This window comes from Prionailurus viverrinus, chromosome X, assembly GCF_022837055.1.
Source record: "Prionailurus viverrinus isolate Anna chromosome X, UM_Priviv_1.0, whole genome shotgun sequence".
In the NCBI taxonomy this organism is placed as follows: Eukaryota; Metazoa; Chordata; class Mammalia; order Carnivora; family Felidae; genus Prionailurus; species Prionailurus viverrinus.
Genome location: NC_062579.1, coordinates 14,646,122 through 14,659,359, shown reverse-complemented (window position 1 = coordinate 14,659,359; position 13,238 = coordinate 14,646,122). Strand labels below are relative to the sequence as shown.

The 13,238-nt window shown below is 49.6% G+C and overlaps 1 protein-coding gene across 1 annotated transcript; it reads left to right on the top strand.

The window, feature by feature from the left end:
- Positions 1-11,040: 11,040 nt before the first annotated feature.
- Positions 11,041-12,993, top strand: KLHL34 (kelch like family member 34). The gene has a single exon (XM_047845023.1). It carries the CDS (start codon positions 11,041-11,043, stop codon positions 12,991-12,993), a length of 1,953 nt encoding a protein of 650 aa, XP_047700979.1.
- Positions 12,994-13,238: the final 245 nt, after the last annotated feature.

Sequence of the window (13,238 nt, the reverse complement as noted above, 5' to 3'; positions counted from 1 at the left end):
AGTAAAGGGGGAGAATAAAGGCTTAGTGACTGTGTTCCATTGGTGGCTGAGCACAGAGTAGAGAACAGGGAACAACCCCAAGAGGCAAAACATGAATGATATGAAGGCATCAGCAGAAGCAGGAATTGGAGCAAAGAGTTACTAGGAGAGATGTAAGTCCTTTGAGTTTCTTCAGAATTACTGGGGGCAATACTGGGTTTTCTGCCATTTGCAGGGAGAGGGCTGGTGCCATTTTTACTGAACTCCTGAAGGAGGCTGAGGCCAGGGTTACATTAGTTGCATATGGTGGTGCATGGACCTCCTACAGTGGGCAGGTTCTGGAAACACTGCTCTTACCCTGTGCCCTCATAATTCTGATGGTAATATGCCCTTTCTAGGGTGAGAGGGCAGGGCATATCTGATTGCTCTAGTGGGAAATGTCTCCTGCTTGGAATTCAAACTGAAACTTCGTGAGTGAAAGAATTGAACATTGCTCAGAGAACAGTCACTTGTTTAGTTACTGTTTAATGCCCATGATTGTATAGGTAAATCTTAGTAGATACTTTTGCAGAATTTTTCTTTTTTCAAAAATTTAAAAAGTGTTTTTATTTATTTTTGAGAGAGAGAGAGAGAGAGAGAGAGAGAGAGAGAGAGAGAATGAATGAGAATGAGTAGGGGAGGGGCAGAGAGAGAAGGAGGCACAGAATCTGAAGCAGGCTCCAGGCTCTGAGCTGTCAACACAGAGCCCTACAGGGGGCTCAAACCCACGAATTGCAAGATCATGACCGGAGCTGAAGTCGGCCGCTTAACCAACCGAGCCACCCAGGCGCCCCCTAAATTTTCCTTAACAAATGGACAAATGCCACAAGATTTTGAGGCTGTTAAGATTATGAATACCTTTAAGAAGTTTATAAGCACTTGAGAGCAAACTATCTGGTAAGCTCCCTCCTGTTGGCGAGATATTGTGCAGAATTTTTCTATATTAGTCACTGACCAGCATCATTAGAAAAAGGTTCTGAAAATAGCAGAAGTAATTGGTGCAGCTGACATGTTGGCCATGTGTCAGATACAGGAAAAGTTCAGGAAAGAGTACAATACCTCTATAGAGGAGTGTTAGTTAACAAAAAAGCATCTGATGTTCCAAGCTTTGCAACTCCTTTAACAGGCATGGGTGATTGGAGAAACTTACTAACACCCCAAAGGTATTCCATGATTTTATTTCTGGTTATGCTCAAATGACATATCTGAGCCACTTTCCATTATATGACTTGGTTTGTACTCTGCAGCCATTTAAAAATTTTTGTTAATGTTTATTTATTGTTGAGAGACAGAGAGAGACAGAGCATGAATGGGAGAGGGGCAGAGAGAGAGCAAGACAGAATCTGAAGCAGGCTCCAGGCTCTGAGCTGTCAACACAGAGACTGATGCAGGGCTTGAACTCACGAGCTGTGGGATCAAGACCTGAACAGAAGTTGGACGCTTAACCAACTGGGCCACCTAGGCGCCTTGAACCATGCAGCCATTTTGAAAAATGCATAAGAGACCCTGATGTTAATGTCAAAATGTGGTTTAGGGGTACCTGGGTGGCTCAGTCGGTTGAGCTCAGGTCACGATTTCTCGGTTTGTGGGCTCAGGTCACGATTTCTCGGTTTGTGAGTTCAAGCCCCATGTCAGGCTCGCTACTGTCAGTGCAGAACCTGCTTCAAATCCTCTGTCCCCTTTTCTCCATCCCTACCCCACTTGTGCTCTCTCAAAAATATTAAAAAACAAACAAACAAAAAAAGAATGTTGTTTCATCTTTCTGAAGAAGGTCCAACCATCAAAAGTCATGGGCTTGGGTATCTGTACACAGCTATAAGTGGTTGACAGCTGGCTCTCTGGGATCAGATGCTAAAAGCCAACCCACTTCATTGTGGGCCGATTGCAGACCTGGTGCAGGGTGTGATCAGCTGACACAGGATGTTCCATCTTCTTCTGGGAAACCCCTCAGCCAGCCCAAGTCTGCACCTCAGCAACAGTCATTTGAGAGCTGGCACTAGATTCTCCTACTTAGATGGCTTATTGCCAAATGAAGTAGGACAGGCAAAGACCTAGTGAAAGGGACAAAGAAGGCTGAATTTTCTTGGCAATCTAGAAGACATACTGAAGCACCAACATGACATGGAATCCATTAAGGCTTAAGTTTTTCTAGGGCAGGACTTATGACTCATTCTCTCATCATTGTGCCATCAGTGCCTAACATATCTGGAACATAATAGATATTTTTTAAATGTTTTCTTTTTTTTGAATTTATTTTTATTTTTTGAGAGAGAGAAAGAGAGCACAAGCAAGGGAGGAGTAAAGGGAAAGGGAAGAAGGGAATCTTTTTTTAAATAATTTTTTTAATGTTTATCTTTGAGAGACAGAGAGAGAGCACGAGCAGGGGAGGAAGAGAGAGAGAGAGAGAGAGAGAGAGAGAGAGAGAGAGAGAGAGAGAACCTGAAGCAGACTCCAAGCTCTGAGCTGTCAGCACACAGCCGGATGTGGGGTTCGAACTCGTGAACTGGGAGATCATGACCTGAGCTGAAGTCAGATGCTTAACTGACTGAGCCACCCAGGTGCCCCACAGTGGGAAGGAGAGAATCTTAAGCAGGATCCCTCTCAGTGTGGAGCCCATCGTGGGGCTTGATCTCATGACCATGAGATCATGACCTGAGCCTAAATCAAGAGTCAGACGCTTACCCCACTGAGCCACTCAGGTGCCCCGACATCTTTGAATGAATGAATTGAAAATTCTACATGGTTCTTGAACTTGAGAGCAATGTTTCTCAAGTCTTAGTGTACACTGGAATGTCCTGGAGGTCTTGATAAAACACAGATGGCTGGACTCCACCTCCCAAGTTTCTGATTCTGGGGGTCTGGGACAAGGCCTGAGAATATGCATCTTTGACAGGTTTCCAGGTGAGGCTGTGCTGCGGGTTGGCTGACCACACTGTGAGTAGTGCTGCCTCAGAGTGTGTGAGAAACACCCAGGAAGCTTATTACAAGGCTGACACCCTTGCTCTGTGCCTGGGGATTATGATCCAGTTGGTCTGGCATGTAGTCCAGAAGCCTGCATTTTAACAAGCTCTGAGGTTCTGATGGTCTGCAACCACATGGTCAGAACCGCGGATGGTTTGTATCTCTCTTACTGAGAAAGTTACCAGAGTCATCAACTGCCCCTTTGGAAACCAAGTCGGTTGCAAAGCTCAGTGGCAGCCAAGTGTGGCAAGCCACATGCACGAACATGGATGAAAGTGGGACCTCAGGTGTGAGCTGTTGTAGAGTGAAAGAATAGACATGAGGCCATCCCATGTAGGAAGGAGAGAGAGAAGTATTAGAAGGAAAAAGCTGGGCATAGTTCTAAGGTACATGCGATGCAGATGGAAGCTGGAGGTGGTGAGGCTCATAGGCAGCAGCTGGCCTGAGGAGGGGGGGCATGATACGGAAGAACCGAATCAATCCTACAGAATAAAGATGTCAGGTAAAGCTCACATTTAAATGGCACCTGCAGATGAGACTTCAGGGCCCAGGGATTCCTAAGTGTGGTGTGCTGGCTTTGAAAGGACCCTGGAGTTCACTCAGTTCCCCACAAGATCCCTGAAAGCCCACCTGGGTAGAGGTGGAGGTGCTCAGCCCCAGCATCAGGCTGTCCTGACTCCCAGGCCTTCTGTGCCACCGGACACACATCTATTCACACAGCACATCTGTCGTGCTCCGTACATGGCTGCAAGCGGATGACAGATGGCTCTTTGTGGATATAATATGTGCCACCACCTTCTGAGAAATTTCCCACTTATATATCTTGCATTGGGTTTCCCAGAGGCAGGGGTTCGTTCTGAGATGAGGACTCCTGTGAAAGTCATTTATTAGGAGGTATTCCTGGAAAAAATAGGTAGGCAGGCGAGACTGGGAAGAGAAGGAAGTCACCACACAGGATCTGACAGAAGGTGGCTTTGGCTCAATCCCATGCGGGATCTCTAGAAACTGTGGGTCACACCTGGAAAGGGAGCTGTCAAGGGTGGCCCTCAGGAGGTGTAAATTTTCCGGTACTTTTTCTTTTGTTCAGGTGCAGTGGCAAGGTGGGCTCCAGCAGCCTGGGGTGGGGGGTGCTGTCCACCAAGGGACCCAGGTGCTGGTTGCTGGGTAGTAAAAGTGACTGGGATAGATGTGCATGGGTGGGGCTCTGACAAGGTCTGCTGTGTCACTTTGGACGAGTTCCCTATCTTCTCCAAGGCTCAGGTAACTCTTCTAATGGCCTGGTATGTTCTACTTCTACTTCTACATTTTCTTTCAAAGTTCTAAATTGCTAGAAGGTTCCCATTTATGCTGTGGCCAAATATCTCTTTGTAACTTCTACTTACTGGTCCTAGGTCTGTAGCCACAAGACCACCACCTATGTCCCTCCTGCCTTTGAGAAAGTTGACAACAAAGATCATTTAACCTCTAAAAGATTCTTTTGTTTTAGCCTAAAATCTTCACCTCCTTTACCTGATCCCTGTTTGAGAGAAAGAATGTTTCCAGACCCTCCCCTCCTTCTAGCTGGCCTCTTTGGACATTACCTGATTCATCTGAGGCATCTTAAAATGTGGCTCCAGATGGGAACTCAGGGCTTCTCATTTGAGTATTCAGTCAAGAGTTTGAGAAACTGGATTGCTTACCAAGTCATCATCTCATGCTTCAGTGATCTGCTGTTAATGTTATCATCATGTAAAGTATGAAAGGCAAATAAGTCCACAATCTATTTTTGTTAATATGACCAGTCATATGACACGGGGCCACTAATTTTTCCCATCTGGGTCTCTGACCTCTGACCTTTGGGAGCTAGTGCCTCCTCTCTTCTTTGGAAAACGCTGACATCATACCCAGAACAAGTTGTTACGGAGTATGGTGAATTCAGGATGTAGCAGAACAATGCTCGATTCCAGTGCTTCTCACACTTTTTGAAGAAGGGTTTGGAGAAGCATATTACTGGGCTCCCCACTAGTGGAGCTTCTGATGCAGTAGGTTTGGGGCGGTGGTGAAAATTTACACTTCTTAATAGGTTTCTAGGTGATACTGCAGGAAGATCACTGAGAACCACTACTCAGTTACACTTCCAGTGTGCTTAGACTCTGGTATTAGGAGTTTTCAGAAAGCTTTAGTCAAGGAAGAAAAAAGAAGGAAAAAAGCACATTTATTGTGTGTACTTACATCATGAGCAGTCATAATCTAATTTTAACAGATCTGTGAGTGTACAGTTATAATCCTCTTTCTAAAAACAATAAAACAACACTCATAGAATTTAAGTCACTTGCTGAAAGTCACATGGGGCAGATCTGGAAATGAAGCCCAGGTCTGTCTGACCCCAAAGCCCAGTCCTTCCCCATTGCCAGGCTGCTTCTTAAACTGTCAGCTGGGCCAGAATGCCAAAATCACATGTGATTAACACACACACCCCGTCCCTTGAAATTCTTTTGCTTGAACTGCATGTCACAAAGATAAAATACATTTCCTGTGCACAAAAAGTGGTCTTGGAACAGGGGGAAGATGACACGGGAGTGTTTTTCTACTGTATGTCTTTATTGTTTGTGATCATGTTTTCACAGATAGCTAACTTAAATGTGCCTATTTCTAGTAACAGGCTCTCTATGGAGGCTGCCAGAAGCCCTACGTAAGAAGGAAGTATATTGGGACTTAAAGGAGAACTGAAGATAGATGATAAAGAGTTAACCTGCCAAAAACAGTATCCTAAATACCAAACGAGCACAGTTTAGAGTTTTGTGGTTTTGAGAAAAGGTTCCCAATGTTATTACTATACATAATCGTTTTCTTCCTCAAAAGTGCACTACAACGGATGAAGCTTGAAAACATGGTAAGTCACAGAAGTGGGTCACAAAAGATCAGGTGTTGTATGACTGCATTTATATGAAATATCCAGAGATAGAAAGTAGATAAGTGGTTCCCTCGGGCTGAGGCCAGGGCTGCTTGGTGGCATAGAGAAGTGATAGTTTAAAGGGCACAGGGGTTGGTCCCTCCTTCCTTCCTTCCTTCCTTCCTTCCTTCCTTCCTTCCTTCCTTCTTCCCTCCTTTAATTTTTTTAAAAATTTACATCCAAGTTCGTTAGCATATAGTGCAATAATGATTTCAGGAGTAGAATCCAGTGCTTCATCCCCTATGTATGACACCTAGTGCTCATCCCAACAAGTGTCCTCCTTAATGCCCCTTGCCCATTTAGCCCATTCCCCCACCTATAACCCCTCTAGCAACTCTCAGTTTGTTCTCTGTATTTAAGAGTCTCTGAGGCACCTGGGTGGCTCAGTCGGTTAAGCAATATGACTTGGACTCAGGTCATGATGTCATCGTTTGTGTTGAGCTCTATGCTGGCACCTCAGAGCCTGGAGCCTGCTTCCCATTCTGTGTTTCCCTCTCTCTGCCCCTCCCCTGCTGGCACTCTGTTTCTCTCTCAAAAATAAATAAAAACATTAAAAAAATAAAAAAAGAGTCTCTTCTGTTTTGTCCCCCTCCTTGTTTTCATATTATTTTTGCTTCCCTTCCCTTATGTACATCTGTTTTGTATCTTAAACTCCACATATGAGTGAAGTCATATATTTGTCCTTCTCTGACTAATTTCACTTAGCATAATACACCCTAGTTCCATCCACATTGTTGCAAATGGCAAGATTTCATTCTTTCTGATTGCCAAGCAATACTCTATTATATATAAATACCACATATTCTTTATCCATTCATCTGTCGATGGACATTTGGGCTCTTTCCATACTTAGGCCACTGTCGATAAGAGCTGCTATAAACATTGGGGTGCATGTGCCCCTTTCAAACAGGACTCCTGTATCCTTTGGACAAATACCTAGTAGTGCAATTGCTGGGCTGTAGAGTAGCTCTAGTTTTGATTTTTGAGGAACCTACATACTGTTTTCCAGAGTGGCTGCACCAGTTTGCATTCCTACCAGCAGAAAGGGTACAGGGTTTCTGTATGAGGGGATGAAAATGCCCCCAAATTAGACTCCAGTGTTGTTGCCTAACTGTAAATATGCTAAGAACCACCTAACTGTACACTTTAAATTAGTGAGTTATATGGTATGTGGATCATATCTCAATAAAGCTGTTACCAAAGAAAGCACATTACATTTGCAAAGAAATGCTGTGTCTGTTATACGTGGATATTTGCAATTTTTGATGTTTTTTAAAACATACACAATTCTTTTAGAAACGAGGACTATGAAATGTAGGTTGAGCTAGACAAGACTGATTCAGGCCAAGTGGGGCTCCAAGGCTGACAGCAGTGCCACCCTGACGTGGCAAGTAAGGTGTATGCATGGAGGACTGCGGTTCTAGGTTCTCTCACAGGAGGTTCAGGTGTATGGAAGGGAATGCTGACAGGAGGTCACAGTTCTGACAAGGGGTGAAGGGTTCAGAGAAAATTGCAGGATCTCACCAGGCATGCTGGAGTGCATATCTGGGCCTTCAGTAGAAGCCCAGCCAGGTGAACTGGGACCCAGAGGAGCTACTGGGGCACTTGGGGCCCCTCCTCCAGGGAGGAGTAGCAGCAGCATGTCTGACTAGATGCCAAGAGTCATGTGGGACTGATCTAGGTAAAGGAGTCAGGCTGCAGGGCAGTGCTGGCTTGCAGTGGGGGCTGGATGAGGTGGTCTGGCCTTTTCTGAAGAGTCGGGTCTAGTCAGGGGCCACCCATGGTTACCCATTTGATTCTTAGTGTTGTTAGCTCACAGCCTGACCAGGATGTGTCTTCAACCCTAGCTGTGTGAATGCAAGAAAGAGAGCCAGAGAGAAGGAACTAATTGTTCTTGTCAAGTTCCTCTTAATAACCTGTTGCTCCTCCCACTGATGGTACCACCAGGTACCTAGATCTGTTCAACCCAACATTAATTATGCCAAAGACTGTGACAGAGGCTAGAAATAAAAAGACCAAGAAACGGTCCTTGCCCCCAAGGAGCTTATAGTCTAAATGGGGAAGGCCACTCATAGCAGATCATTTTTAACATGATGATAATATCCTATCACATGTGCTCATCACCAAGCATTCAGGTTGGGTTGCAGAGCCTGCTTCTAGGGGACCCAACTTAAGACACACATCTTAAAAAAAGCACACTGAAATGTTTTTTAGTATACTTAATATTGCACAAAAATTAAAATTTTGACCCTTTCTGCAAACGTTACTCAAAGGACAAAAATGTTCTTGGATGGACTGATAGTTATATTTTCTAGAGAAAACCTAGGAAACACACCCAATATGAAAATTTCCTCAATTAACACAATTCATTTATATCCCCAATGTCAAAACACATTAAGTTGGCATATTGGGCCGGCAATGAACACAAGCTTATCGTGCACAATTGACTTTTTGATGTCAAGATGTAGAGTCTTCCACAGCATCTCTATTTTCAAATAAGTGTGACATTTTGGATTCAATCTAAATCCATGATGATGGATAGATCTGACAAGATGTGATTGATTCTGGGGTAAAAAAAAACATGTTTAAAAATTGTATTTAAACTTTACTATTCTGAAATTTGGTTTCAGTAATCTTTGTGTTGCACTATTTTATTTTTATCATACAGAGGTCACATAATATAGTGGGGAGAGAGCCCTGGATTCTCGTCCAGACTCCGTAACTCAATATCCTAGTCACCCAGACAAACTGTACTCTCTCTGGGGCTCATTTGCTACATTTGTTTGAAAAGAAAAACAAGAAGTTGCAGAGGAAAAGGAGAGTTTGGTTAAATGATCTATAATATCCCTTCTACCAAATTTCTATTAAGTCCATTTAATTTCACCATTCAGATTTGTGCACACTGAACCAAACTGGTATCTTATTTTTGAACTAAGAAATTTTAGTACTTAAAAAAAAACCCCCAAACACCCAGCACCCCGCCTGAATCCATCTGTAGTTTTAACATTAGGAATTCAAATTGGAGTATTTTTAGCCTCTGGAGTTTAAGTAAGCCCTTAACTTGAGCCTCTGCCTGCATTTTATAATTTGGCTAATTTAAGTCATAATGCAGTTCCATCTCTGACAAAGAAAGCAGGATCATTTTACTAATATTTTTTTGCACTTCAAGAATTCTAATTGGAAACGTTGTAAGTACAATGGCATAAGAGGAAGAAAATGATTCATTTTAATCCTTCATTCGACATTTTTTCTTCTTTTTTATAAAACACAATCCCAACTGTCAGAAATGCAAGTTATTTCAGATGCTCTCAAAAGGTTCACTTAGAACAGATTGCCAGAGGGGTTGCATTAGAAAACAGAAAAATCAATTCTAGATGAAAGCAAAACACAGAAGCTCCAAATTGGCAAGAAAGAATAGTTATATTAATCATTTAGTTATTTAAGAGGAGGATGGAGGAGATGGAGAAATGCTTCCTAATGTTTCAAGATTGGGTGGTTTTAGTCACCATTTCTGTGCTGGGTGCATCTTATAAATAACTTCATGAAATGGGGCCCTATGAAACTCTAGCCTCTACGGAACTTTGTGACCTTCCTTACTGCCCATTATCTCGTCACAGCGTTGAAGATGTAGCAGGCAGTAATCAGATCAGAGTCTGGAAAGTCAGGGAGAGAAACTGGAATGAATTACTTTCTTAAAGGAAGTGGTCATTCAAAGGCAGAAAATCCAAGTCACCTGCAATCTTCTTGTCCACTTTGCCAAGGGATGGGTTGGGTTGGGTCCAAGAACAGGAAGGGAGAACTCAGCTGGAGTCAGGGAGCGGGGGTAGGAGCAAATTCCGCAACGCAGAATGTGAGACGAGCCAGCCCGGGAGACGCGGGCCGCCTCGGGAAGGGCGCAGAGTAGGCCCAGCATCTCGAAAGGGTGAGTCCAGGTGAGGGGCGTGTAACGAAGCGCCCCTGGCAGGGAGCCCCAGATTCCCCCGGGCGTGGTTCCCGCTAGTAGCTCTCAACTCAGCGGCCTCCTGGGTGTCAGCGCGCAAAATCGCCGCTTAATCCCCGCCCCCGCCAGATTAATTAGGGCCTTCCCAAAGCAGAAAGTTTCGAGCCAGGGGGCTTCTTTCCCAGGCGCAAGGGCACCAGGGGGTCGACATTCCTCTGACCCAGCCAGCCGCCTCTCCCCCAGACACCACCAGGTACAGCGTCCCGGGAGACTGGCGCACCTCCAGTGAACGCTTCCCACAGCCCTAGCCGAGTTCCCGAGACCCCCTGGTGACCGGCGGCTGGTCGGGTCACCGGAGTCAAGTCCCAGGCCCGGGGCGCTTCCTCCAGCGCCCCGGCCCTGGGTTCGCCGCCAGCAGCCCGGGGCGCGGGGCGGGGCACGCCGGGGAGGCCGAGGCCGCGCGCTATTCCTGTCGCTGTGAGCTACCGGCATGTTATGTACGGCGCCCAATCATGCCTCCGACGCGCCGCGCTGACCTGCGCCCCCCCTTCTTAATCCCCCAGGCTTTGATTTGATCCTCCGCGCGGAACAAGTTCACCCCCCTCTCCGCCCCGTACCCAGTTGTCCCCGGCCCTCGCGGGTGCCCGCAGAATCCGTCCTCCTCGTCCACCCCCGGGAGGCCAGAGCCCTCCTTCCGCACTCCCGGGACGCCCGAGGTGGGCCACATCCTTGCATCTGCGCCGTCGGAGATCCAGCAACCTCCACCCCGAGTCAGTCCACCCTCAGCTCGGCCCTTCCAGGTGATGGTGTGTGGCCACTGCGGCCCCTGGCGCGCAGGTGTGGGCTTCCCAAACTGGGCCGGGGAGGGGGCTTTGGGCAACGTGCTGGCAGCCTCGGCAGACGCCAGAACCAAATCCTGCACCCTCCGGAAGAATCCAAACTCCGTGCCCTTTGCTACTAGGAGCTTATGGAAACCGTTCCCCGACCGGGTTTGCTCTGAGAGGGATACGGGGCTATCTGCAGGCCTGGATGAAGGAGCCCTGGGCTTTAAGCTGAGCAGGCAAAAATGGGCCCCTGCTAGGGGCTCTGCGGCTCGCGTGGGGGACCCAGGGGCGCGGTGCCCCGAGATGACTCTGGCCGTGCCCGGCGGCCCCCAGCCCCGGCCAGGCCGCTTTCCACCCTGGACATCATGAGTTACTTTCTATCTTACTGTAAAGCTCATGGCGGTGCACTGCTCACCGGCTACCAGGCCCTGCGCGCGGAGGGCTTCCTGTGCGATGTGACGCTGGAGGCCGAGGGCAGCGAGTTCCCGGCCCATAGGTCGCTCCTCGCGTGTTCCAGCGACTACTTCAGGGCCCTGTTCAAGAGCCACACCCGGGAATCCAGGGCGCGCGTGATCCACCTGCACGTGCCGTCGGCGGCCGGCCTGCAGCGCCTGCTGGACTTCATCTACACCGCCTGGCTGCCGCTCTCCATGGACACGGTGGAGGACACGCTCGAGGCCGCCAGCTATCTGCAAGTCACCGAAGCACTGGGGCTGTGCGGTCGCTACCTGGAACGCCAGCTGGCTCCAGAGAACTCTTGCTTCGCCGCCAACGTGGCGGCGCGCTTCGGCCTGGCGCACACGTTAGGCGAGGCCGAGCGCTGCATCGTGCGCCACCTGCGGGAGCTGCTGGTGCGGGGCGCGGGACCCGCGGGGCTGCTGGAGCTGAACCCCACGTCGCTGAAGGCTGTGTTGGGTGCCCCCGACGTGGCGCGGGTGCCTGAGACCTGGCTGCTGGGTCTGGCGTTGGCCTGGCTGCGGCAGGAGCCTGAGGCCGAACGCCTGGCCCACTGCACCTCGCTGCTTGAGCGCGTTCGCTTCGGCCTAGTACCTGCAGACGTGCTGCGGCGCGTGTACTCGGGCTCTGGCCTCGTGCTGCCCGCCCGGGTTAAGGGCCTCATTATCCAGGCCCTCAACTACCACACTGCGCCCTCCCGCCAGCCTCTCGTGCAGGGCGAGCAGACCAGCGTCCGGAGCCCCCAAACTCGCATCTTGTTGGTCGGAGGGCGCAGGGCGCGGGAGGCGGTGACCGAGGAGGTCGCGGCCCCACCGCCAGTAGCCAGGGGCAGGGGCGCCATGGCGGAGCCCGAGGAGGAGGAGGGGGAGGAGGAGGAAGGTGAGTTGGAAGAGGAGGAGGAGGATTGGGAGCTCACCCAAGACGTGGTGGCTTTCGACGTGTACAACCACCGCTGGCGCAGTCTCACGCGGCTGCCTGCACCGCTACTGGGGCACAGCGTGTGCACCGCAGGCAATTTCCTGTTCGTCCTGGGCGGGGAGAGCTCTTCGGACCGCGCTTCTTCACCCCTGGCAGGCGGACAGCGGGCCGTCACGGCCCAAGTGCACCGTTATGACCCGCGCTTCCACGCTTGGACGGCGGTGCCCGCTATGCGAGAAGCGCGGGCCCACTTCTGGTGCGGCGCGGTGGGCGAGGCGCTCCTGGCCGTCGGGGGTCTGGGCGCCGACGGCGAGGCGCTGGCGTCGGTAGAGATGTACGACCTGCGCCGGGACCGCTGGACGGCTGCCGGGGCGCTGCCGCGGGCGTTGTATGGCCACGCGGGGGCCATCGGGGACCGCGGCATCGTGTACATCTCTGGGGGTAAGGCGGGGAGAGGCGAGGGCAGCTCGAGCAGCCTCCGGGACATGTACACCTTGGGCCCTGGGGAGCGAGCGTGGAGCAAGAGGGCGCCCATGAGCACTGCCCGCTTCGGGCACCACATGGCTGTGCTGCGAGGCGCGGTGTTCGCCTTTCTGGGGCGCTATGAGCCCTTCTCTGAGATCGAACGCTACGAGCCCGGCACGGACCAGTGGACTCGACTGCGGCCGCTACCTTATGATCGCTTCTGCTATGGGCTGGCCGTTGTGGAGGAGACGGCTCTGCTGCTGGGCGGCCTCAAGTGGCGGGATTCGCGGCAGGTGTCTACCCGCAACGTGGTGGGCTACGACCTCGACCTGGACCGCTGGGAGGACATTGGCTGCGCGCTACCCTGGGCCTGGAACGGCCTCCAGTGTGCAGTGCTGCAACTGGCTGAGGGTGGGGATGAGGAGAGGGAGGGAGGGTTCGGAGAAACGCTAGATTTAATGCTGGGCTTAATGGGTTAGTGCAGTCTCCGGGCGACGGGGGAGAAAAAGTCGCGCTTGAGCAGGTTTACAGAGTAATACGTGGGCTTTTCCTAAGAATGGGACTCTGGGAGCAGGGCGGCTTCTGAAGTTTAAATATGCAAACAAGGGCTTGGCCCAACAGGAACATTTCCCCTTAAGCTGAGAATGGGAGACAGGATGAGTCAAAACAGAAGGATATATGTATCTGCTTCAGTGAGCTGGAAGTCTAGGAAGACTCACGCTGG